Source organism: Micrasema longulum, unplaced genomic scaffold, assembly GCF_059751315.1.
Source record: "Micrasema longulum isolate JH-2025_06_02 unplaced genomic scaffold, ASM5975131v1 h1tg000507l, whole genome shotgun sequence".
NCBI classification, from domain to species: domain Eukaryota; kingdom Metazoa; phylum Arthropoda; class Insecta; order Trichoptera; family Brachycentridae; genus Micrasema; species Micrasema longulum.
This window is the reverse complement of record NW_028277704.1, coordinates 169249-196717: the sequence shown is the minus strand read 5'-3', so window position 1 is coordinate 196717 and position 27469 is coordinate 169249. Positions and strand designations below refer to the sequence as shown.

The 27469-nt window shown below is 33.8% G+C and overlaps 2 protein-coding genes across 2 annotated transcripts; both read right to left on the bottom strand.

Moving 5' to 3' along the window:
* Positions 1-417: 417 nt before the first annotated feature.
* LOC148280999 (uncharacterized) lies at positions 418-11424 on the bottom strand. Its single transcript, XM_088227474.1, has 7 exons — positions 10725-11424; positions 7781-7851; positions 6794-7030; positions 5753-5859; positions 4162-5667; positions 2606-3736; positions 418-2433 (listed from the first exon to the last, which is right to left on the bottom strand). Exons 1-6 carry the CDS (start codon positions 10834-10836, stop codon positions 3304-3306), a joined length of 2466 nt encoding a protein of 821 aa, XP_088083600.1. The 5' UTR covers positions 10837-11424; the 3' UTR covers positions 418-2433; positions 2606-3303.
* A 4626-nt stretch (positions 11425-16050) lies between these two features.
* On the bottom strand, positions 16051-21868 carry LOC148280998 (uncharacterized). The gene is made up of 3 exons (XM_088227473.1): positions 21553-21868; positions 18830-19102; positions 16051-17451 (listed from the first exon to the last, which is right to left on the bottom strand). The coding sequence occupies exons 2-3, from the start codon at positions 19089-19091 to the stop codon at positions 16532-16534; spliced, it is 1182 nt and encodes a 393-aa protein (XP_088083599.1). The 5' UTR covers positions 19092-19102; positions 21553-21868; the 3' UTR covers positions 16051-16531.
* Positions 21869-27469: the final 5601 nt, after the last annotated feature.

Sequence of the window (27469 nt, the reverse complement as noted above, 5' to 3'; positions counted from 1 at the left end):
TAGATAGTTCCATGACAATTCCATTATGTATATGTATATTTTCCCGTTTGTTGTTTTGATACTTACACATTTAGTTTACAATAGAATTTTTTTTTTTTTTAATGTTAAATAAATCTAATTTAGATGCAAGTAATACTGGTTAAAACAGTTTTTTTTTTTTTTAATTATTTACATTGGTTAAGATTTTAAAATAAACATGCATTTATTATAATTTTTTTAGTAAAATTTCAATTAGGTATGGTAAAAATTGTAACTATGTGTCTTGCACTGCAAGCCATGTTATAGCTACAATTTAAAAATCCATTAATAGCATGTAAAGTTACATTTGGTGTACCAATACAGTGCCCTATGCACCATTAGGTGCGGAAAGGGAACGATGATGAGGCAAGATACATGAATGAAATAAAAACTCAAGAGGATAACCAGCCCTTAATTATACATATAAAAATTCGTACAGAGATGTGAGTAAATTAAATGAAATAAATAACTGTAAAGCTTGTATGGCTATTATGTAAAATAAACTTAGTCTAAATCGCTTAATCTAAAATGAAAAAACATTAAATTTATGCTTAATAATCACAATTACATTCATTTGTTAAGTTTCATTGTTTAAATGTGTTGCATTTAGGAAAGACAGGTCCAGGGGAGGGCAACTAAAATGGTAATCACTCTAAGGAATAAAACATATTACGACCGTCTAAGGGAGCTTGGTTTGAGTTCACTGGAAGTGCAGAGGCATCATATGACTTGATTGAAACATTTCAAATCTTAACAGACCAGTACCGAAGTTAGAGTAAATATTCTGCCATCGCAGAGGTCATTCATTAAAATTAAACACTACCACCTTCACATCCAACCCCAGGAATAATTTCCTGACAAACAGAGTTGTGGAGCGATGAAATAGCCTTCCCGAGAAAGAGATTGGTGCACGCTCAAAAACCACCTGGACGAACATGTATATTTATAATGTTTTCTATGTTTAAAACACAGTGCATTAGACGTAAACACATCGATTTAATAGGTGTTAGGTTAGGTGCAATAATAATAATAGGGACATTTATAAAGTATCGCCGATTCCCGACAGATGGTGGTGTAACCTTTTTACATTGGGCAATACTACAGTCAACTTTATGGTGAAGCTCCACATATAGGCTTGAAATTACAGCACATGTTATTACGCTGATGTGCAAACAACATATTTTTTCATAGTGTTCAAAATTAAAGATTAGGGTAAGAGCAAATTAATCATTAAGAGAAAAAAATACCAGCAAGGAAAACAGGTAAAGATTGCAAGTAAGTTTAAGTAAAACATAACCTAAAATAATATCATACTTTCTTTAATCAGTAGTTATGGTTAATAATTGTACATTATTTGTTATTTGTATCTTTTCAGATGTTCAAAAAAATGTTAGGCGTCACAAGACAGTCACTTGCAAGGTTAATTGATACTCAAACGACTAAGAGGTCTGACAGAAAATCAAATAAACATCAAGATTGCAGTTTCTGTTATCACGTTATAAGTTGACGCACCAGAATAAAGATGTGCAAAACGGCATTTTTAAATCTGCATGGAGTAATCAAGGCAAGAATTCGACGACATTGCAACTTATTTTTTTTTATAGGTATATTACTCCTACAGAGTTAAGAGATTGATTACTGGAGAAGATTGTCTCAAGATAAGAAAACATATTGAATCATTTCCTGCAAAAGATGTTCATTATGTGAATGTAAACAAAAAATATCTTAATGCCACACATAATGTAAAAATTATGTATGACATGATCCTTAAAAAAATTCCGGAAGTGAAGTCAGTAAAGTATTAATTTTGCCTTCAATATTTTCAAGATATATTTTAAACATTTTCAAAGTAGATGTTTGTTCAAAGCGTGAAGAGTATAAACAGAAAATTGTTACCAAAAATGTGAATGATAAAAAAGTTGGAATATCGTCTTACTAAGTGTGTCGAAGTAAAAGGAGACTATGTTGAGAAATAAATGGTTTTTTTCCTACTTAGGTAGCTTCATTTTCGATCCGCCCTCGTAGCTGCATTTTTTACTTATTTTCTCAAATTTTGTTATTAAGGGGGTTTTATCAGTGTGCCGACGATATATAATATGTACGTATTTGTACATTATATTAAAATTTATGAATATCACATGAACACTTAATGTACAAAACTTACTATTCTAATAAAATATTATTGTAAATGTTACAGTAAACTTAACTATAGTGTTCACAAAAATATATTTTCCTTCAACTGGTGATAGCTGCATATATGTACGGTTAATTTAATTTCTTTAATCACAAGTATTCCAGTGAAAGACCATAAAAATTACATCTGAATAAAGAAGTGTTTTATTAGTATTAAAGAGTATATCGTGGAGTAATTACTTCAACTAGGTAACTTCAAAATCATCATTTGTAAGTTACCCACTAAAAACAGATTTTTGTATCTTCCTCCGTGAATGCTACAAATAGACAGGTCTCGATTCATTCAAATCATATAATGATTTGAAAGCATGAACTGTATATTTGTAGCATACAGGGAGGAGAAAAAAATCACGTGTTTTAGTGGGTAACTCACAAATGCTGATTTTAAAGTTACCGGGTAATCGTAATTTCCCTGCGATATATAAGTGAGAAAACGCCAGTCATAAAAAAAATTATTTCATATAACTGACAATAATGTAAAATCAAAAAAAACTACTTTCGAAATGTTTAGTAACATGAATTGAGAAACAAATTCTATTGGTCTAAGTGTAAAAGCTTTTATATGTCAAATTTCAGCTAAATGGCTTACAGAACGTATGAGATAACCTACATTTATATTTTATTTGAGAAAAACATGAGGTAAAAGTAGGAAAAACGATCTGAAATAATGGCTTATGTCAAATCTCAATTCTACATAATAAAGCATGGATGATGTAAAATGACAAAAGTTAATATGCACATATAATAATTGACTTCCTGCGATCATAGAATGTGGTAGTGTCATTTTTTACCTAAAATAATGACATGTACAACATATTCAAAAGAAAAACTCATTGCAAATTATTAAATGCGAAACGGTTGTGACATTAACATGAATATGGACACTATTTTTGTACTCATTTAGTGATTTTCGCAAAAAGAATGATATATGGTGTTTTGTCAAAAATCTATCTATCAAATTTAAAAATAAAAACTTGAAATTTAAGATAAAATATTCTCTTAATGGTTTATGAATAATGGTAAATAATAATCACTGGACAAATAAAGTCACGGGTAGCTTAAATACGAGATAGAGGGGATTATTGTGAAGGATCAATCTAATTCGGCGAGATCAACTGAACTCGAGTCTGTCAGATTAGAACCGAGCGGGATGTGAGAAAGCAGGTCTGGCCGTATACTTTCCAAACCATTCTTATAACTAGAAGTTTCTATGTGAGATGGTTCAGAGAATCCTTGGTCATAGTCTTGCAGAGCTGTGAGGTCATCCACTGTTGAGGTTTTAATTAAGGACGTGTAGGGGACATGAGGAAAGTTTGCCGCTGAACTCGTGGACTGGAGACAGATATCCGGTTCCATACTCGACGAAGGCTTGCAGAGATCTACACCGGTCAAGAGAGATGGAGTCAACGAGTCTAGAACCTGATCTGATTCGCAATTGTTTCCGTAACAACGACGCTTGAACTCCGATAGTAGTTTCTGTCGGTGGAATCTGGTGTGCTCCATGCGAACAGATTGCGTTGTATTGCTGTAAATAAAATAGAAACATGCATCATTACGAATAAATTCAAAATATTTTATTTCAATTATCACAATTTGAGGCCTTAATGTAATGAATACATAATAAATAAATAAATAAATAATATTATTAAGAGTATCGTATCAAGAAAAATAAGTGTATAATGTTAGTTATGAATCATTGAGGCACAAGAAAATAACAGCACATTAAATTTATTTTAATGTTAATTCTTTGTATATTTTATTTAAACATTTTTAAAATTTCAATTTTATTTATGACCCAAAATATAAACTAATGTAGTTACTTTAAAGAAAAAAGCAACAAACTAAAAAAAGGTTTTTAATGTCTCTCTTATAGTTATATATTTTTAATACATGCAATGTTGTTTGATATTTGTGCCTTCGAATTTACATACATATAATGAATGAACTTACGTTGTTTTTCGTAAAACTGGTCTCCCCATTTCTACTCTAAGCTCCAAAGAATAGAGTTTAGCGAGAGAGGCTAGTTTCTCCTTTTCCTCGAGATCATTGCTGAGGCAAGGCAGTTTTAATTCCTCCTGACAAGGATCTCTGAGAAATCGAGAAAGTTGTTCATTGGCAGCGCTGAGAATCGTAAACCCCGGTCTTTCATCTCGTATCCTTCTACAACCAGCGCGAATCTCCCTTATTTCTGGAGCCCCGAAACACGCAGAGTGCTCGCTGTAACAATGGTCACTCTGCGGAGACTTTTCACTCAAATTCAGATCGCTGGAAGAAGTCTTTTGGAGGTTGAAATTTGTCCTAGGCGTGAACTGTTCGCAGTCTTTATCGGCGGAATATTTAGCTTTATCTTGAAATGCCTGAAACGAGTGATAGAAAGCCTCGTTCGCATTATTATTCTGAAGGCCAGCGTTTTTCACATCGCTAAAACTCGTGAATGAAGAACAACCCAGAGACGGTCCGGACGGGTCGCTGCGAGATCTAGTGACATTGCAGGCATACGTGTCTAACACTGACCCAGAATCGGACATCAAAGTATCCTCATCCATTAGCTGCATATCTAAACCAGCATCTTGTAACTCAGTCTTGTTGAAAATTCCATCAGTCTTATTTTTACAGCTGCTAAGTCCTTGTTTCGGGAGGAACTTATCCTTTTTAGATGCTGGTTTCATTCCTAGAGGTACGTTAGTCTTGAAGGGGGCAATCGGGTATGGCCGTTGTACATTTTTAAAGTTTAGATTCTTGTTGAACGAAGATATTTCTTCATTCCCTGGCCAATCTGTTAACTCGTCGTCTCCTTCTCTATCACTATCATTGGTAACAACACCTTCAGAGTCACTACTGCTGAGAGAACTCGAGCTCAGTAACTCATTGGCGACAGAATAATCCATCGCAAAACTGTCATCATCAAACTGCAGTGGATTTCGTAACTGTACGGGGTTAGATTTATAGTGCGATGATTTGTGTTTACCGTTGTGAGATTTTCCATGTTTTTTATGAGGTTTCGTGCCACCTCCGAAATTACAATCATCCGGTTTGGGTGCGAAAAATGGCGGCAATTCAGTGGCAATCTTAATAACGGATGACTTATCCGAATTTGATGATTTATTTTTATTAACGGGACAACGATACACAAAGTTGAATGTAGAACTTCCAAGCATGACAGGCTTCTCGGGAAGAGAAGACAGACTGATGGTTTGAAGAGCGGATTCGATACTGTTTTTTACAGCGGTACTTTTAACAGTGGCGGTGTGTTTTTCTTTGAATTTTGGAACTTTATCAAGGGGTAAGAGCTTCTTTGAATTTTTGAAATCATGGTAAGATTTGATATTACTCTTGCTGAAGAAGTAAGACTTAGATGCACAACCACCACTGAAAGATCGTTCTCTCATTTCTCCAACTTCACTTCTTTCCCTATGTGACCATTTACGTTTTCCACAGAACATGTTTGACCTATACCTGGAAGAATAAAAAATGATTATATATATATAGATTTATATTGCATTTTCATCCTTCGTTAAATCAATTTTAAGAAAAAGCTCACCCATCCTGGCAATAATTATGTTTGAATATTCTTTTCTTCTTGTTAATTAACGCAAGGGGTGAAGGTCCTTGAACATTCAAAATGGAACAGTTCGCTACAAGATTTATCTGAAACCAATTCAATATGTCCATGTATTTATAATTTTCTCAAACTGAACGGTTTGGGTAGGTAGGAAGAAATTGCCTTAAGGCAATATGCCCGCCCTTATATGTATATTTATTGTATATGTATATAAAGTGTCAATTAAATAAAATAAATTAAAACTGAATTAGTTTAAAAATAAAAGGAACTTATAATATTAGAAATCAAACACTCATTTGAGTCTACTGAACACTTTATTTTATTTTTACAAACATAAAAAAATAAAAACAAAAACTTCATGACAATTGTTTCACCTTGTTAGGGCGTTTTCAAACGAATCTAACCCTAACAAGGCGAAACAATTGTCACAAAGTTTTTGTTTTTATATTTGTAAAAATAAAATAAAGTGTTCAGTAGACTCAAATCAGTGTTAGATTTCTAATATTATAAGTTTAAATATGGAGTTCTACAAAATAAACACCAAATCAATCAATAAAAGGAACTACTTAGCTAAAGGATCTGATAAAGGCAGTGATACAGAGTAGAGCTTGGGTGAGTTTCGGAGAATATTGTTAATTTTCTACACATTAACACGATAGTGAAATTTACAATGCTAAATTTACTTTGAAGTTTATTGAGAATTTTTTTTTTTTCTAATTAGGTTTCAACAATTTGGAAAAAGACATATTTTCATTATTTTGATACATTAAAATTTTCTTCACCGTCTATATGAGGGAGTTAAAAGAAAAAACGCTACTGTCCACGATCCCTGTTTTTGGGAAGACTTACAAAACTAGTAGCAAAAAGACTATTTATTTGTTCAAAGTTCAATGTGCATATACTCCTAGTCGTAAAACTAAGGTAAAATAATTAATATTTCCAAGTACTATTACGTACGGTTCATGGATTAGATCAATTCATCAGTTTTCAATATTTTCTTATCTGATTAGGAATGCTTACATGCGGTTGTCCAAGGAGAAGAGATGGCGATGTTCTTCCATTACTATTGTCTGAATACTCGATAGCCATCTTCTTAAACTTTCTCTTTCTTCTAGCGTTTGGAGGTTTGGTTGGCGAGAAGTTCTCATTGAAAGAGTCCGATTCAATGTTACCGATTGGACAGAAGTGAGTGGCTCTATTCTTAATGGCACTCTGCTGGAGCTGGTTGAGTTGGGGATCATCGGAGTCAGAGAGGACCTGATGACAAAATTTAGAAATATATGTACTTGGCAGTATAAATAAATTACTACCTTTACCAAAGTTGTTTTTTGAGGAAGAATTCAATGTAACACTTGCACTCCTATAAGAAGTGTTTCTTGTCTGTATGCTATTATTTATGGTGTTGATTTATTGGTATTAATTACAAATAACTTTTTAAAAATAATTTCAAAGTGCTGGCAGGGTCACTGGCAGTGCAAAGTGGAGTTTTAGACCCAAAACTTATTTATGAAAGTGAAACATGGAACTCGAAATGCGATCTCTTAGACGAATGTCAGGGAAATCAATGTATGACAGGATTATGGATGTTAAAATCAGGCAAAAGTTCAAATTTTAATTGATTAAGAAAGGGTCACTGAGATGATTTGGCCATGTAGAACAAAAAGATGATGAAAGAATGGTAGAACAGATATATATGGCAAGAGTGAATGGTAACGTAGGAAGATGACGGCTAAGAAAAACGTAGCATGATCAGATAAACCAAAATCCAAAGTCTGGTCTTGTCAAAAGCAGATAACCGAAGCGCATGTATGAATATATAAAAAAAGCTAGGTCAGAATAGACGTGTGTGGTGGTATATCCTCTCTGCCTACCCTTACAAGGAAATGGCATAATGGTAGGTAGATTTTTTTCAACTGTCTCATTTAGTAGGTAAGCCAATATCGGAAGATATAAACCACAAGGTGTGGATAGGGAACCGACGCTGATATTATTGTAGAATGGTCAAACCTGAGTAACGATGGGTGGCTGTGGTGGGCTGCTTGAACTTCCATCTTCAGTAATCCCGATAATGCAAGCAGCTGAAAAATTGTCTTACATAAATACAAATTCAGGCCAAAATCACTAGCATATGAGTCAGAAAAAAAAATCAGAACTGGAATAAAAACAAAATGACTGCATTTAAAAATAAACTAATTTCAATAATACTCCCGTCATAAGAAAGAAGGACGTTTCTACATAAAACAAAAAACAGAGAAAATAAATATTTTGTAACTCGGAGGTTGAAAAATTCATTTCAGGTGTTTTTAAAAACGGAATAGAAGAAAAAATAAGTATTTTATCAGTCTTTTATAATTATATAAGTCTGAACAGCCTTTTATATTTAGTAATCTCTAAGACTTTTTGCAGTTTAGTCTCATTTATTAGTGAAAATAATAGGGTTGTGATTATTTTAGAAAGATAGCTGTATTTTTAGTAGATGCGTATTTTTTTCCTGATTCCTAATATGTATTTAACTCATTTTTGAAAAAAATGTTAGATGCGTCATTCTTTCTTATGACGGCAGAATAATTAAGGTCGAATTCCAAATTAAAATAACTTTCACAGGTATTTCGAGGAATGGAGAATGTTATTAAGGTGTAACTCAAAAAAGTTCTCTGTCAAGGTCGAAATATTTACCAATCTTAGTCAGTTTCCTAGGAAGTGAAATTCATTACTTGTGCAAAAAGATTTGAATACACATATTCAAAATCTCTTCCAAGTCGGTCCCTCAATGCTGAGGATCGTGACCACCATGAACACTTCTGATTAGTCTGTTCCACTCCAATCTGTCCTCAGCCCGACGAACAGATACATCAAATTTGAGCCCCATGGCCTCTTAAATTTGGTCAGTCCATCTGCATGGGATTCTACCCCGTATTCAAAATACTGTTGGCTAAAACAAGATGCTGTGCAGAAAAGAACTACGCTTATAGTCCACAAAGAGTAAGAGTAAGAAAAATATTTGAAAATATTGACAATGTCCATTAGTATATTTGCAATTTAATTACATTTTTTAATTCTTAAACTGTGGAGAGTGAGGTTTTGAAACTTTCATAAATTGGATGCAAACTCTACATTGCTACCATTAGTCCATTATTCGACATACAAACCAATATCATCACATTTTATATAATTTTCTCTAGTTGGCGCTGATTAAAATAAATTAATATAAAACTCTCATAAAGGATAATCGGCAAAAATGTACAAAACCTAGAGCTATCTCTCAATAATAATGGTTACTATATGTATACTTACAACTGGATTTTAACTCTTAAAAGGCTATGCTAAAACAATTATTTAGGTGCGGTGCTATAACACCGTGTTACATCCAGTAAAAGACGGAATATTCTAAAGCAGACGTTAAAAAAAAAACAGAGATATACTGTTTAATAATTCTTTTTCCATAATTTATAAAAACAAAACAAAACAAGGGATATTGAGGTTACTGACTGCATAATAAATGTAAACAACGAATGTCTCGAGCAAGTAGAAGAATTTGTGTATCTGGGAAGCATGTTTTCAAGAGATGGAAGAGTAGAAAAAGATGTTGAAAGAAGAGTGAATGCGGGCAACAAAATGAACGGAGCACTAAGCACAGTAATTTCTAATAAAAATATGTCAATCGAAGCTAAACTGGCAGTGCACAACGGAGTTTTAGTCCCAACAATTATGTATGGAAGTGAAACATGGAACTGGCAGAGGAAGGATAAAAGCCGAGTGAACGCGGTTGAAATGCAATCTCTTAGATGAATGTATGGGAAATCAATGAATGACAGGGTTACGAATGATGAAAGCAGGCGAGAATGTAAATCTGAGTTAAGTATAATTGATAAGATTAAGAAAGGGTCTCTGAGATGGTTTGGTCACGTAGAACGAATGGACGACGAAAGAACGGTAAAACAAGTATATATGGCGAAAATGAACGGCAACGTGAGACGAGGACGACCAAGGAAGACGTGGCATGATCAGATAAACCAAAATCTTAAGTCTGGTCATGTCAAGAGCAGACAGAACCGAAGGGCATGTATGACAAGATGTATGAATGTGGAGGAAGCTAGGAATGTATGCCAGGATAGACGTATGTGGCGGTCCATTCTCTCTGCCTACCCCTACGGTGAAATGGCGTGATGGTAGTAGTAGTAGTAATAAAAACAATAATATAATTTAGGCCTGTTCTAGCAAAATAAATTAAAAATCATAAATACGCCAGTGCACTTCCACACACTGCCAATAATCGACTGAATAACGAATATATAAAATACTAAAGACTGGTGTTTTATTTGTCTTATTCATGGTACATGTATCTATCCCGCTATCTGGATGCTGATGTCTATTTCACACAAATACCGGCCACAGAATGGCGTCTCTGTCTTCCTTGCTATAAGTTATATCTTCGTGCTCTCTCTTATACAGTTAAACAGATTTATTGTTGGCGTAACTTTCATTCACATAATTATTCTTCGCACAGAAAGGATAATATTTTTTGTATTAAAATCCTGCATATTTATATAAATTTTACATTCCAAATACAGTGTGAAAAAGTCCATTTGAAGATTACAAAAAACTACAACTTTATCATTTAAAAAAAATAAGCGATATTTCATGCCTTGCATCCCATGTAGACTTGTGTTACACAACAATCACACGAGAGTTAAGGAGATGAAAGAGATAAAAATAATATTAATATTGGATATTCAAGTATTCAGAAAGATGTTTGTTATTATATAACTAAACTCAATAATTACCCTCTTTCTGAAAGCATCCAAGGCTTGCGGTTTGTACCTTCACTAGTTGCATTGAATTCAGTAAAGGTATAGGTGAAAGCCAATAGATTAATATTTATGTAAATTAAGAGACACCTTTTCAAGGGTTATTTTTTACGTAAAAGAGATAAATAATTGAGTAAACTTACGGAGATTCCCTGCAGATCGTGTTCTTCTACGCAAACCGAACTTTCTACGGCCCTGCTTACCACAATTACTTTCTTCCAAAGCGAGATTTAAGTCGTGAGACAACCTTTCCATTGTTATGCCTTTCACATCCACGAATCAACAACTCGTACGAGATATCACCGAAAAAATTGCTAGAACGCCACGAATTTTTTCATAGGTGAAAGCAAAACAAAAAACAAACTGTATTGATAAACACAAAAATCAAAACATTCGTATTTTTATGTCCGTTTTTAGCAGACTGACCTACTTGATACACTTAAAAAGAGGTGCGTGTATAACGCCCTGAATATTTGAACTTCAAATAATCAATTCTACGACTTTTATGGACGTAAAAAAAATGATACTTTCCACATCAATTATTCTTCATGTCAACAAAAAGGAAAGTCTTTTCTAAAGTTCTATTGGGTTCGCACGACCACTTCTGGTCACGCGGATTTTGTATTTTGAAAAAAAATGCAACTGAAACTATTTCAGCTACTGCGAAAACAATGCATTCACTAATGCATTATGCTTTTATTGATAAATTAATAATCGATTTATTTGGACGAGTTGAACAAAATTTTCTAAACAACGCGATGTTTACATTTTCCGGACACAAATATTAAAAATAAACGCAATGACACTTGAAGAGCGAACGTCATAGATGTTCGTTTGTGCAACAAAAAAAATCTATGGTGTTCGTAAAAGCAAAATATTTTCAAGACCTATTTGTATTTGAAAGGGGAAATTGATCAAACCTTTATCATGAATCATAATTGGAACAACAAAAAATACTTCTAGGAATCTATCATCATCATCAGTGGCGCTACAGCCCGTTTTGGGCCCTGGCCTCCTCCAGAATTTGTCTCCATTCGTCCCTGCACCCCGCGGCGCTTCTCCAATTCGTCAGGCCAGTCGTTCTTATGTCACTTTCCACATTATCCAGCCATCTTAATTTTAGTCTGTCTCTGCTTCGTCTGCCTTCCGGAGTGGTATAAATAATATTTTTTGGGGTGCGGTTATCATTCATTCTGTGCACATGGCCCAATCATTTTAATCTTCTTATTTTTATGAATTGTGCAATGTTGGGTTCGCCATACAGTGCATCTAATTCATGATTAAACCGTCTCCTCCACACTCCGTTTCGGTTGACAGCACCAAATATCTTCCGAAGTATTTTTCTTTCGAATACTAATATCATATTTTTATCTCTTTTAGTCATAACCCAGCATTCGGCACTATCTACGAATTTATACTAATACCTAAATAAATAGCAGTACCTATATAAAATAAATGTAATAATAAACATTTTAATAAAATTAGTATACCTGTTCCTCATGGTGTAATAGTCAGCACGTACCATGCAAGAGGTCTCGGGTTCGATTCCTGATGTGATTGATATGAAATATTCATTTTAAAGAGTGTTTTCACATAATTATATTTTATAGTACCTGGACTGGTAGCTGAAGCTTAAGACTGATCATCTTACCTTCATGTAATAAAAAATATCAAGATACGCTGCAATTGGTGTACCGATGCAGTGCTCTATGCACCATGAAGTTCGGAAAGGTAATGATGATGATTATGATTTCCAATGGGGAGATTTATAATATTAAAAATTAAGAAATGAATGAAATTTTGACAAAAAATCTCAATTTTAAAACTGATTTACACTCCTAAACTTGGAAGCTGAAGCTTCAAGGGAAATTCAATACTGAAGTTTCTAGGACACAGAATTTATGAAGGCGGCTCAATGCGCTGGCCAGTATGTTCCCTAATACGCTGGTAATACATATTGATAAACGTGCAGACGGGGGAATACCAATACAAATATGTGGCAGGCAGAGCTGGCACATACGCTGGTACATGAGCTAGCGTGCTACCCGAATACTGTCGGTTTTTCAACACAGATCAAAGATCATACGTTAGTTCAGCTTTTAGTAACGCACGGACACTAAACAACTTGAAAATGTGTGGGCAGTTTAGCGATTTCAATGCTTATACGCATGCCAGTATGCTGGCCGATGTATTGGTCATTGTGTGAAGCTGCCTTGAGATGGAGGCAGTTTGCAAATAACTGAGGCAAGAGTTATTTTGAAAGCAGGTACCTGGCAGAGAAGCAACTTTATTTCTTATGATTACTCGACAATAAAGCTATTAAATTCTTCACTGATTCATTCACTTTATTACAGGACAAAGAGTTCAAAGATTTTTTTATTTTTTACTTTATCGTATCTTTTTATTAAATAATATCACATATTAATTAAATTTATTAAACTACTCATATGACAAAATAGGTTCTATATCCCTTTTTAGACCATTTGGGGTTTACACAATCAGGTTTTCTGTGTTACTGTGCTGTATCATTCTCATTATTTTCCGACTTTTAACTAGAAGGAAGACTTATACCCCGTTTATATTATTATTTGTTACAGGCAGGCCGCCTTTGCTGACACACCTATATCTCGTAGACTGCTTTTTGTCTGCATTATTCCTTCAAAAAAGCATCCAAACGGTTTTTGAACTGGTTGACCGAAATGGAGAGGACAACTAGACTTGGTAATTTATTTTATTATATAAATAAAACACGAGTGATACTTTATTCCAGTCTGAAACTATCCTGCTAGAAAGGAAGTTTTTCTCAGGATTGAGGTGGAATTGGGGACGATAGAGCTTCCAGTTATGACCCTGTAAATTTGTGTTGGGATTTAATTGATACATCTCATGCAGGGGGCAGTCATAGTAATTATTAAGTAGGTATCTTATAATTTTCAATCAAGTCCCCTCTCTTCCAATAATGTAAGTCCTCGTGCTTTTAATCTATGTGGTGTTTGGCCAAAAGAGATTTTGCAGGGTAGCTGAGCCTGCATGCACTCATGTGCTCCTTTGCTCTCGTAATTTTTCTGGCAGCCTGCCTAAAGCAGAGCAAAAAGGGCGCAACCACAGTGACAAATGTAAACAAGAACATGATCAAAGTGGTCATCTACACCAGACCACAACAGGTCATAGGCCTCTCCTCTAAAATATGTCTCTATCTCAATGAATTCCCGTCTATAAGTATTTTGACATACTCAAAATATTTGTGACAGCCAATAAACCTGTTGATTCTGTATGCTGGAGTTTTCTGCCTGCATGGTGACAACTCCAGAGTAATAAACAACACTATATTTAAAACTGTTTTTATTTCACTAAAAATTCTTAACACTACAGAAACATTTTTATTTATTGTACACAATTACAAAATAATTAATATTGCATTCAATACATAAAATTTTGAAAAATTTGTCTTCTTATTTTTTACTATATTATTTCATTGGTTCATTAATGAAAATTAGCAGAATATCTAGCATTTACATAAAAATGTATATTTTTTAAGTAAACTTGTTAAAATTATGGATCAAAAACACTGGAATATTGGAAAATAATTATTGGCCAAGCAGGATCATAGGTAATATATAAACAGAAAATATTAGTAATATTGTATGTCAGTTTTTTTTTAATAATACATATTTAAAATTACAAGAATAAAGTCACATCTCTCAAACCAACTACGAAATAAATGCTTTTATTTTATTCTACCTTGAAATATCTTCACAAGCAATGTAAAAACTGACATGACTGCAATTCAATTAACAAAAGTTACATAAAAAGCCGGTAACTTGTATTTCTTAACACATGATCATGTAGTTGTCAAATTCAACTAACAACATATTTGGTGAATTTTGAATAAAGCTCCAATTTAACTATTTTATAAATTTGCACTGAGTAAAACATACTCTAAAATGCTTTTAAATAGAAGTTACGATTCCATACTGAAGTCTCCGATGAAAATTAAACAAATCAACTTGCACTATTCAGATACGCTGTAGTCTATCAAGTATTGACGTCCAAGTTACAAATTCTGATATCATTTTGAAAATGTTTAATAAAAATGCCAACACACAAGTTATTATCTTTGATTATATCATTTACAAAGTATTCCACGACATAACAAGGCAAAATAAAAATAACAATTAAAATCAGCAGTTTTATTTTTATCTAATTATTCAAACGCCACTTCGATCAACAAATAAATAAAAGTGGAATCATGACTTAATTTTCTTATTCTTAAATTAGTTTAGTACATATTAATTAAGGCACACTTATTCTCTTAAGGCACATTCTAGTAATGCTAATAAAAATATTAAGAGTACAAAATAACACTAAAATGAGTTACATAGTTTCTTTAATTGGGGAAAATGAAATATTAGATTAAATGGACATTTTACGCTGCAGTGATGGCACGTACATACATGGTTATGTCATACACTGATAATAGACAAATTGTCATCAACAATATAGTTGTTAAGTCCATAAAAAGTTTTTAAAACATCAATACCTATATAATGCAACATTTTACACGAGTAAGAAGAATGACGTCAGCGGGTAATGTATTTCGATAATGAGGAAGTTCAGTGCTACAGGATATTGGATATTAAAAATGTTTTTATTTAAATGGTAAAAATTAGAACATATTGTGCAGTTATTTTTTTCCAGAAAAAATGAACTACTTTGTAATGTCACAGGTTTAAGTGACCACTTGTTTACAATAACCAATAAATTGTGGCGTTGTTGTGGCAACCGGCAATAGATTTCTGGTTTCTAACTGTACGGGAATCAAATTTAAAATGTCTGAAACACTCACCGACCCGAACTCGTTATGACAACAGCGGTGTAATTTCGAAGTTTCAGTGGGGATTTTCAATATTTTTTTTAAAACGTAAAAAAAATAATAGCAATGTTAATATTGTGGAGTAATTAATTACTACAACTAGGTAACTTCAAAACAAGGATTTGCGAGTTACCCACTAAAAATACACTTCTTCCTAAATGAAAGCCGCAAATAGGCGAATGGGATTCATGATTTGAATGCATGACTTGTCTATTTGTATTCATGGAGGAGAAAAAAGAAGTTATTTTAGTGGGTAACTCGCAAATGCTGATTTTGAAGTTAGGTAGTAATTTTTTTTTTTTTGGCTTAGCTCGATAAGCATATTAAAAATAATTTTTAAAAACCGCTGAACTTCCTTATTTTAATATTTTACTAAAGATCTGAGGCTTGATTTCTATTCAAGAAAATATTTTAAGTATCAGACAGCATTAAACATCGTATTAAAGAATAAGGTGACTTATACAGCGAAGATATGCACGAGTTTTGAAATCTAATTTTAAACAGTCAAATTGGAATATCATAATAATGTGGGATTCTTCAGACTACAATCAGTCTTCGACACTATTGCAATATTTTTAATCTGATAAAAATTGACATTTTTGGGATATGTATTTTGTGTACAGCTATGCAAATGTAACAACTGTAGTTTATGTAATTTATTTTTGTATAATCCAATATTTTAAAAAAAAAAGATGAATCTGAAAAATAGATTTTGAACTACTACATACACTCGCTATATGAAGATTTTTGAAGACTGCTGCAAATCCTAATGGCATTCTCATAATAATATATAAATATGTAGTGATTTGAAGACATGCTATTGAAAAACATTTTAAGAGAAATAAAATTAATGTTCAAAATACACAACACATTTGTTTTTCATTCATTTTTTGGATAATTACATTATCACATAATTCACTGGATACAACAGAACAAACATAAAAAAGGCTATTGATTCATCTTAATAATAAATTGGGAGTATAATGGCATATACTTTGATTGAATGAAAAAGAAAAATTACACAGATAATGGCACAGAGACAAGCCATTTGAGCAAATACCTAATAAAATAAATAAATTAGACACACCTTCGCCCACCTGACAACGAAATGTTATTGTTATTTTGTGGGCCAGATTTGATTTGTCCACTAATGAATTTGAGGCAGGAACGGACATCATCGCTGTCCACTATCATACTCTCAAACTTTTCATGGACATCAGACAATGTCTCTTGATCAAATTCGTTCTTCTTCAAGGCACTCATGAATAAGCCGGCCAGATACTTGAAGCAATGTCTTCTGGCTGCGTTGTGAGTGTGATTGTGCCATAGCGGAGTGCCTCTTACGAGAGACCACGCCATCATCGCATACTCGAGGACTGACTGCCAATTGTGAGAATCGACTAAGATATTGCCCTGTTCAATCAAATACTTTTTGAAAGCCATGATGTGAGTTGCGGCTCTCGGGTAAGCCGGAGAGTCAGTCTTGGAATAAAGCCGTGAAGTCGGTAGACTTCTGAAGATGTTACTCTGTAAATACTTGAGCTTGTCTTCTGCAGGTTTTAGATCAGGAAGGGGAAGATTACTTCTTACTTCGTCTTCGATGGTAGGATGTTTATGCGCAATATTTTTGATAATGTTAATCAATTGATCGTTACTCATTGCTCTCAACATGACATCTAGTGGTTCCTTAGAAACTGGAGCTTGTATTTTTTCAATCTTAAAGCGTTTGGGTGCAGGGGAATTTTTGGTTGGACTTTGGTTTCTGTACTTTTGGGGAGTTGCGTCGTTTGCTTCTAATCCTTCGTTACTTCCTCCCGGTTTGTCAAAGTCATTCATTAGCAGTCTCTTACGAGGAGTTGAGCGAAGTACTATTCCATTCTTTGTTGGGGATTGCAAGTTCATCACCGCTTTTGGTGGAGTGCGGTTGTTAGATTGAAACGGAGAGTGTTTTTTGTAGTCTATATCGGGAGACCAATTCACCGGAATGTTTCTTCGACCTTTAAATGGAGATGCATAATTATACGATGGACTCGATGAAAAATCATTTAAAAACTAGGTTGTTCAAATATTAAAAAAAAAAAAATTAATAGAGTTATGCTATTGGCCTCATGCTCAGGTGTCGATAAGGGAAAGAAGAAAATAATCCGAAAGATTTAAATACATTTGTTATAAGCCAAAAAAACAAATAATTTAGGTATCCTTGTAACTTCATATTGAGGTATTGAGTTCAGCACTAGATATTAGACAAATTTATGTCGGAACAATTTTACTACACGCCTACAAAAAAAAATATTTCGCCGAAACCCTTACCCACAAATATGAAACAAGAGCATTTGCGAGAAATGTGTTAATGGTCTGGCATACATTTGTCTGTGGAAAATACGTTTTTGTCTATAGTGTAATAATTAATTTTATCTTGGACTGAAAATGTATAATCAGTTACCAGAAGTGAAAAAACGAAGAATATTAAAAGGCTGAACCCAGACTTTGTTGGAGAAAATATAGATGAGGGAACCACAAATAATAAACTCTTACATTAGATTTTAGTCTTTACGTTTAACTGAACCTCTGAAAATGTTGTATTCCATAAGATAGTAAATCCTAGAGAACTGGCACATTGTCATGCCTAAATGGAAGCCTACTATAACCTTTCATTAATGTAAGTAAATCATTAGGATAGCATGTTTGTAAATACCCTACATGTTATCCATTCCGAACGTTTCGGAATCCATCCAAAGTGGGTTCATAAATTGGCGTAAGATTGGCGTTATCCACCCCAGTAATAACCGAAACAAACCAAATTATTTTATAAGACATTATTTTATTCAATGAAAATGAGAAGAGAGTGACATTAGCAGGCGCATTTTAGGGGCGTTTTTGTGACCTTACGAAATTGAACAGTGCTAATGAGGAAGTTCAGTTCTACAGAAAAATGGATATAAAAACGTTTTCTTATGTGCAGTAAAATTAAAGCATTAAATTGTACTGCAAAGTTTCTTGAAAATATATGAAAAAAAAATATTTTAATAAAAATGAACTACTTTGAATGACCTCACTAGTTATTCCGAATCACCAACTGACCAATCGGCAGAACTCACCGAAGAGAACTTATGACGCCACAAGCGGAGCAATTTCAAAATTACAGAACTATGAAATGATAGCGCTGATTATACAATTTTTTTTAGCTTTGTTTGACAGTACATTAACAAATAAAAAAAAACACTGAACTCCATCATTAATAACGACCGCCCAAATGATTCTGGGACATCCCGAACGTATTTCCAAGCGATACCAAAGCATCCTGAATGAATAACACGTGGGGTATTTACGAATATGCATCGGGATAATTTTGAAAATACAACAAAGACTAGTTACCTCTCTGCTGTATCACCAGCTCATCTGGCGAAGGAGTGGGGCTCAGGTAGGCGGACGACGTCGGAGTGTTCATGTGATTGTGGCCGTTCATGAATGCGCGGCGCGGAGTGTCACCGAATTCGTTCATCAGCAGCCCGGTTCCTGCGTTGAGGTTGATAGGAGTCAGGGGCTCGGGGGACACCCTCAGCTGCCCGAGGCGGATAGGGATCTCAGCGAGAGCAGCTCTGGTATTGCGCCTTGTGGGGGCATCTTCAGTCTCCATCTTTGCATTGGCTAAAAACACAATTTTGGGGTTAATGTATCGCACTTACATATAAAGCGTGTCAAAACAAAGACGGCAATAATAATAATGTTTAGATAATTTATTTTTTTGAAAATCACCTCAAGGGCGCTGAACAATAAATAAATATCCCAACACGTCTTGCAGCTACAGAGCGCATGGACCGTTTGGATTCTAGTTCCTCGTCTCCAATTATGATATATATGAGCTAGATAATAGATAGATATTGGCGGCCTCCGTGGTGTAGTGGTCAAGAAGCTTGACTCACAGACGGAAGGTTCCGGGTTCGATTCCCGGTGAGAACACAAAAATTAAAAAATGTGATTTTTCTCAAGCCTGGGTGTTCTGTGATGTAATTCACCACTGTAATTGGGCCTCCTGGCCTGTTGTGGTGCAAAAAAAAAATAAAATAAAAAAAAAAAAAATAACAGAACGTCTTGCAGCTACAGAGCGCATGGGCAATAAGAAATCTAGACCCTATTTACATTTTTATTTTTAAATTTTTTATTTGACAATGATGTTTATAGTTTAAGTGATATTTTAAAAACGAAATACAACGCAAATTTATAAAATTAGAAGTTAGATAACAACAAGTCTTGCAGCTACTGAGCGCATGGACGATGAAATTCTAGACGCCATTTACTAAATTTAGATATTTGATAGTTAATAACATTTACATAATATGATAAAAATAATATGATAGCTAACATCACAAAAAGTCTTGCAGCTTCAAAACGCATCGACAAATGGAATTTCAACAAAATAAGAATGATTTTAAAAAGTTAATTACAACAAATAATTTAAAAAAACGCAATAATAATACATTGAGCAAAGAACTAGTAAGTATGGCAATTAAGTGAACATGTAACAGCACAAAAAGTAAAATATAAAAAACTAAACAAAGACAGCATTCCCTAACTTATTATTAAGGTTAACAAGACAATCTCCCCCACTGGTCTGAAGTGAGTGAAATATGGGGATGGACAGAGAAACCAAAATACTATTCACAACTGCAAAGGTTTCGGAGCACAAATGACAATGTCTCGTACATTGTTAACAATATTTAGTTACGCAACAACAAAGGCAGTCTTGTTGCGACAGAGGGAAAATATTTTTGAGAAGGGAATATGGAAGTCTGGGCGGTTACAGGGCTTACTCCACTACTTCGGGAACTACACTGGCTACGTTTTCCACAGAGGGTCGAATACAAACTCTGTTGGCTTATGTACAAGTCACTGCACAACTCTGCTCTGGAATATCTAAGGGAACTATGAATTCCAGATGAACTAGCTGACAGGCGTCGCACGCTTAGATCAGCTACATCTACGGCATGAGGAAAAGTTATTATACCTCTACGCAAACAGCGCACTAAATTTAGTGAACGCACATTTGCGGTCGCAGGCCCTATGGCATGGAATGCTCTCCCAGCAGAGGTGCGAGGCTGTGAAAGTGAAGTGATGTTTCGGAAAAAACTTAAAACCCACTTGTTCTCTAAATCATTTGAATAAATCCGTAGCATGTGACAACAAAATAAATTGTTTTAATCAAATTAAAAATTTAAAAGCTTCAATTAAATTTATTTAACAATAGAATTACTATGTAAAGCGCCCTTGAGGTATTATATTACGAAAATGGCGCTATATAAGTTATCCATAATAATTACGACCTGTCGTTGGCTGGGTTAAGTGCCCACTTGACACACTGTGTAACATTCACCATGTTCCTATGTTTAACATCCACATTTTCTCATCTCTTCCACCTGTTGACTTTTGTGAAGTAAAGGAGCAGAAACCTTTATCATGTGGGTGCAATCATTGTATTGAGTACCATCTCTGCGCATAATTACTCAATGAAGAATAAGACAGAACCTTTGATGTTTTTCATCAGATTTTGCTTTAAAAGCAAACGATTTATCAGCTTTCTTTTTATAAATAAAGATTAGGATAAGCGCCTACCACTATAAAAGTTATACTGTCCTAAAAAAGTAATAGGGATAGTTTTTAGATGAAACTTTTAAGCTAGGTTTGTAAATAACCTCCCTAGTAATAATAGTAGTCCGGCTTTGTGAAACTCGAAGGATTTTCATTCAATAATTCAGAGATTCTTGCGTGGAAAATAAACTCTTATATTAACTGCAAAAAGATTTGTAAAATTATAAACAAACGCTCAACTACTTAGGTTTTGAAGCGTAAAGGGGCAGCTGACGGTTATTCGACGAACGAAATGATTATTTGATGTCAATTGGACAGCATTAATAGTGAAAGAAGTCCCAAAATTAAACATTTAATAAATGATTGGCGGGAACCGGCATTGCTGTCAACATGCATCAACGCGTCATGCTCTAGGATGTTTAGCTAAACCATTTGTGACTGTTATGATCAGAGGAAATAACTAAATATACGCTATTTACATAATGCTATTGTTTTTTTAATGTTTTACGCACCTTTACGAAGATATTTTGGCGTAATTAATCTTCAAACCCCTTGTTAAAACCATTCACAAGGCAAACTTTAGCAAACAACGAAGGAACGAAGAACTAGCGAGGTGTAAAAAATATATTTAACGTTATTACGTGTGCGCACAGCTGGTTTGGCTGTTAAAAATAAGATGACAAAGCAAATTATTGTTTCTCTGTCTATTACGCACTGTTATGCGGTTGTTAGAGAGAGTCCGAGACACACAAATTTTGCTCTTCTGTTATTTTTCAGTTATTAGTTAGGACGCTTGTTGCGCTCGGGTGTTTTGGCGCTTACTTTTGTAAACTTGCAACACAGTTGAAAAATAACAATTTAGTGACGTAATAATACATGAAATGTGACGGTTATTTTTTTAACTGTCAAATGGAAGTACTTACATGAATGATTATGTATTTGTCTGTGTAGCTTCTCAACTTATAAAGGTATTTGTCTATGTAGCTTCTCAACTAAAAAAAATACAAAAAAATCAGAGCCTGAAAAATTTACACAATTTTTTTTGTTCGGTGACGAAAATTGTTTTTTCAATATTATGCCTAATTTATGACTTGTTTCGTTTTTCTGACTTATCGCTGAGTTCTTCATGATGGAAATATGCTGAAGAAGACAGTTTACTGGCACTATAAAATATTTTATTTAACTCCTTAGAAAAAGCGAAAAGGACTGAGTGGCATTGAGGAAGACTAGGGAAGAGAAATTGTATATATTTATTGATTGCACGCTATTTTCTTCCCTAGATTTTAACTAAAATCACTTACCAAAAAAAATTATGAAGAAAGTAAATTCGTTAAATTACCGTGGCTGACAAAGAGTTTACCAATATAACAGCTGCGGGTGGAGGGGGGTTTTCTCCCTTTTATATTAAATGTATTTTTTATTTACATTCATACCTAATTATGTATTGTGTGTTTTTATGTTTTTTTAATATTCCGTGCAAATTTCCATAAAAAAATTGTCTTCATTAAGAAATCCTTCATTTCAACATTAAACTATGTTATACGACCATTTATATATTTCACATAATTCACCAAATACAATTATTATTTATTTACGATTATTATTTTATTTAAAAAAATATATATTAGCAAACAGTAAATAAATAAACCAAACGAAAATGATATTTTCTGGTTTATTAAAGTGGCTTATGGTGGTTCATTAAAATGGCTTAGTGGTTTATTAAATACTATCTAGCTAGATAAAAACAATAAGGAAATATTACGTTTTTTAAAACGTTTTTTAAGTAATAAAGGTCTATGAAATACTGTCCAGTACAAAAAAAAATTTTTGCTCTTTATTAGTAGCATAGAAAATATTTTTAAATTTGTAATTTTTAATTCCCGCTAAAACGATCATTCCATTAGCCACGCCCCTAATACGTCAGGATTCATGTTTATTAGTTTCTGACCATTCAAATTTGTTCAGAACATTGTCACGAATCTTGACGTCACAACTGCCAAGGCCAAACATGTCGTGTTTTTCTAGAAATGTATTTTTATTAAACTTCTTTTTTACATTAATGTATGAAAACATTTCTCCACAATATTCATATTGATTTTGAAAATACAATTAATTATTCTAAATTCATATCATATATTTTTATCGGTATTCGTAGTATGTGATATTTCTCAATTAACGTGGGCTTTTTTAAATTCAATACCTAAATTTGAGTGTTGAAGTGCGAAATGTGTCTAATTCGCAAGGTAGATACCTATTTTAGGTATTTAATAATAAAATAATACCTTGGATACTCTTATGTCTATGGGCCAGTGGAGTGGCTACATGCACACAAACATATTACAAAAAGAAAATATTAATCTCATATCCCCCTATTGACACCCGAGGGTTCATAGAGCACTGATCGGCACGCCAAATGCAGCGTATCTCAACCACATATAAAGTCTTAGAGTATATACATAATACTCTAAGTATAAAGTATTGCTCTTATTTAAATAAGAACGCGTAGAACAGGCATTTGTTAAAGTAAAGCAAATACTATTTATTTATTCACACCTTTTATCAAAAATACAATTTTACGTTCACTTTGCCCAGCCAACAAGGGTACATACCCCGTTCCAAGCTAGGCAATTACATTCTAATAAATGATAATTGTTAAGACTAATAAAATATAAATTTACTCATATACACATATTGATACATTCACACATACACATATAGACACATATATATGTATATATATATAAATATATATATATATATATATATATATATATATATATATACACATATATACAAATGTACATACACACACACGTACATACACCCACGCGCATACACATACATACATTCATAAAACATAGACAATTTATTTATAATCCAAAACTTCATGGTTGCCATCTGTATTTATTTATTTTAAAATTATTCTTTTCATATTTTATATTCGACACCCAGTAAGAATCTCCAATCCGTGGCATGCATCAACTTTTCTGATTCCCTACGACCGATATCATGAAAGAGCGAGGTCAACACCTTCCGCAACTTGACAACACTCCCGTCTTTCCATGGTTCTGACATAAGGTTATAGACCTTTTTGAAATTAACACATACATTATCAAATCCTACTGAACTGCATAAAATGCAGTTCGTCAGCAGGTGCTTAAAGTTAAGTTCTAATATATACAGGGAGTTCTTTAAACCCTGTCACATCCGAAACCACTATAGTCAGTATGGGTAAGAAGACATATAAGCATATTAAAAAAAATATTTAGAACAAAGAAAATTTTTAAAAAATATTTAAAAAATCAAATGGTTGCTTACTTCTGCAGGGGAGAAGTGAGGGGAGCGCGGCGCAGTATCAGACTCCCCCCCCCCAATCCTCGTTTCACCCCTGCAGAAGTAAGCAACCATTTGGTTTTTTTGATATTTTATTTTTAAACAAAATACGAAAACGAGTAAAAGCTTTTCGGATAAACATTGTAAAAAGGATTGAGTAACTTTTCGTTGGTAAATATTTGTTCACGAGTAATTAACAAAGCTTAAAACAATAAATATTCATATTTAATTAGATTTTTTTGTAAACGTCAAACTATACCTAGCGGCGCAATCGCGAAGCTCTTCTTAGTTACAGTGATGCACACATACAACAGACTACTACTACTACCATCACGCCATTTCCCCGTAGGGGTAGGCAGAGAGAATGGACCGCCACACACGTCTATCCTGGCATACAATCCTAGCCTCTTCCACATTCATACATCTTGTCATACATGCCCTTCGGTTCTGTCTGCTTTTGACATGACCAGACTTAAGATTTTGGTTTATCTGAACGGAAATGAAGAATATAGAAGTCTAGGCACCTACAGGGCTTATAACCTGTCATTGGCTGGTTTAAGAGATTATTTTTCACACTGTGCCCGTATTTGAACATTTATATTCCTTCAATTATTTAATGTGTCGATGTTTGTGATGTTAAAGAGCTGAAATCTTTATTTATGCGGGTGAGATTCATCTAATTGAATTATTTTACCTACATACGAGGCAACGCCTGAAGATTTGATTTTTTTCAATTTCTACACTTCTTCATGTACAGGTAGACTTTTATATTCTTCATCTCTGTTGTAATATGTTAATATAAACAGCTCCCCAGGGAGTTGAAACCAGTCCTTGTCTACAAAAATTTGGACAAACTCAAAATATTGTCAATTAACGTGAGTTAATATTATCTTTTCGTTCGTAAAAATCCAGTGAAAATAAATAAATGGGTCGAAATTATTAGGAATTTAAGGAAAGAACCTGATTGGGATCCATCAAAAACGAATGTTAATTAAACGTTAAAATACAAACATTTTTATGTCTAAAAAATGTGTATCTTTCAATTTTTGGTAGCATATGCATGCTCGTTGGATGCAGCAATAAACAGTACTTGGTAACTATGGGTACGATTTCGTATCACTACCCCTGGCTACGGCCCTACCACTCGCGCGGTTTCGTATTTCGGAGTTTTTACCCAAGAGAAGTTCTCCAGTCGAAAATATTCGTCTAGGATTCTGGTTCTATTTTTTTAATTTTTTTTACCTTTTTTTATTTAACTTTTTGTACATAATGTTATTTGTACATTGGCGGGCTTATTGCCAGATGGTAATTTCTTCCAACCAACTAATAAAATAAAAGTTTTATTTTTATAATTCAAGTTACACAACATATTTAATAGAAAAAAAAGATTAAAAAGCTAAAGATATATAAAAATGGAAATAAACGTAAATTTTTATAAATTACCTTAAATCAAAAACTATTACTCAATGGGAAAAAGGAAAAAAGAGAAAAGAGGAAAAAGGAAAGGAGGAGATATTAAGGAAGAGAAAGGAGATGTTTCTTCAGACGTGATTTAAACAGAGATAATGTAGTAACATCTTTGATGGTAGATGGGAGATGATTCCTATATGAGTTAGAGAAGAAAGAGAATTGTGGATGGGTATTAAGAGAGTGCCTTGAGAATTAGAACGTAGAGGTAAACCATGAACTGGTTAGCGTTCAAATTTTTCATGCAGGTATATAGGAGCGTTAGGACTATGAAGTACATTGAACAGAAGTGAAAGGGAGTGATAGTCTCTCCGCTGTATAATTTTGAGCCATTTCAGTTGCCTACGATAATCAGAAATGTGGTCATATTTCCTAAGACCAAAAATGTACCGTATGCAAGTATTCTGAAGTTCAAGTTTATTGAGTAGCTCACAGCTTAAATCAGTCATGGAAACATCAGCGTAATCTAGAATGGGCAGTAGTAATGCTTGCACAAGGGTGCATTTAGTATTAATGGGTAAGAATTTTCGCAACCTAAGTGAGCGTAGACTGAAACACACTGAACCGAACTATACAAACTGAATTACACACTAAACTGAATTACAAACTGAACTGTATTTTCTGGCACGGGTTTATCTTAGAAGAAGGTAACCATTATTAATTCAATAATAACTAAGAGAGCTTAGAAAGTTCTCGAATCTTAATAGTATTACAGAAGATGTGGATTAACAGTAAGACCTTTGCAAAATGGCGCCTTAAAATGGACTTCACCAACAATACATAGTTCACAACGTATCATTAGAATTACGGCGGTATTATTCATAAGAATGGTAGTAACTACCGATGCCATAATGCGACGATCTTATAATCTAGGAAAATTTCCATTCAGACTATGAATTTGAAAAGGTTTATTGTTTCAGCATGACAAAATACGTAACAAAAGTACATAATAACAATGTTTTTATTTTATATTATTTATAATTGTTTTCATTCCATTACTAAAATGTTTTTATTCTTCGATTTATTTTTTTTGCATTCTGTCACATACCTACGCAATTAAAAATGTGTTCACTTTTTTTAGTATTTCCAAATAAACGATCAATACCGTTTTTCTTTAAATACGTTAAATACTTTTCTTCTAGTGCCTTGCCGGGTCCCCTCGACGTTCACGATCACTACCCCGAAAGCATATGTATCTGTCCTGCGCTAATTTTACATTTCGCAGCCAGGAAGACTGCTTATTGATGTACTCGCCGTAGTGATTCCTGAGAAAAGATGACCAGAGTGGTTTCCCGTTGCCTTTTCTGGTGGATTTTCTGTCGGGGTTACCTGTCCTTAGCTGGTTGGTTTTGGTTTTGAGGCGCCAAAAACTCGCCTTTCATCCTCTCGTTATTTGCTGTGAGTGTGATCACCGTTATGAGTGTGATCCCATTGCCCAGGGTTCGCGACGTGGACACTAACGGGTTGGACTAGTCAGTAGTGTTGCCGGTGGAATGCAACTGGGCGTTCGCAGCATTTTATAGAATCACATCCTCCAGCAAGATGTGACTCACTGCGACCCTACTGACAGTTCGAACCCCGTAAATACGAATACATTGCACAATAAATCGTAAATACGTTTACATTGAA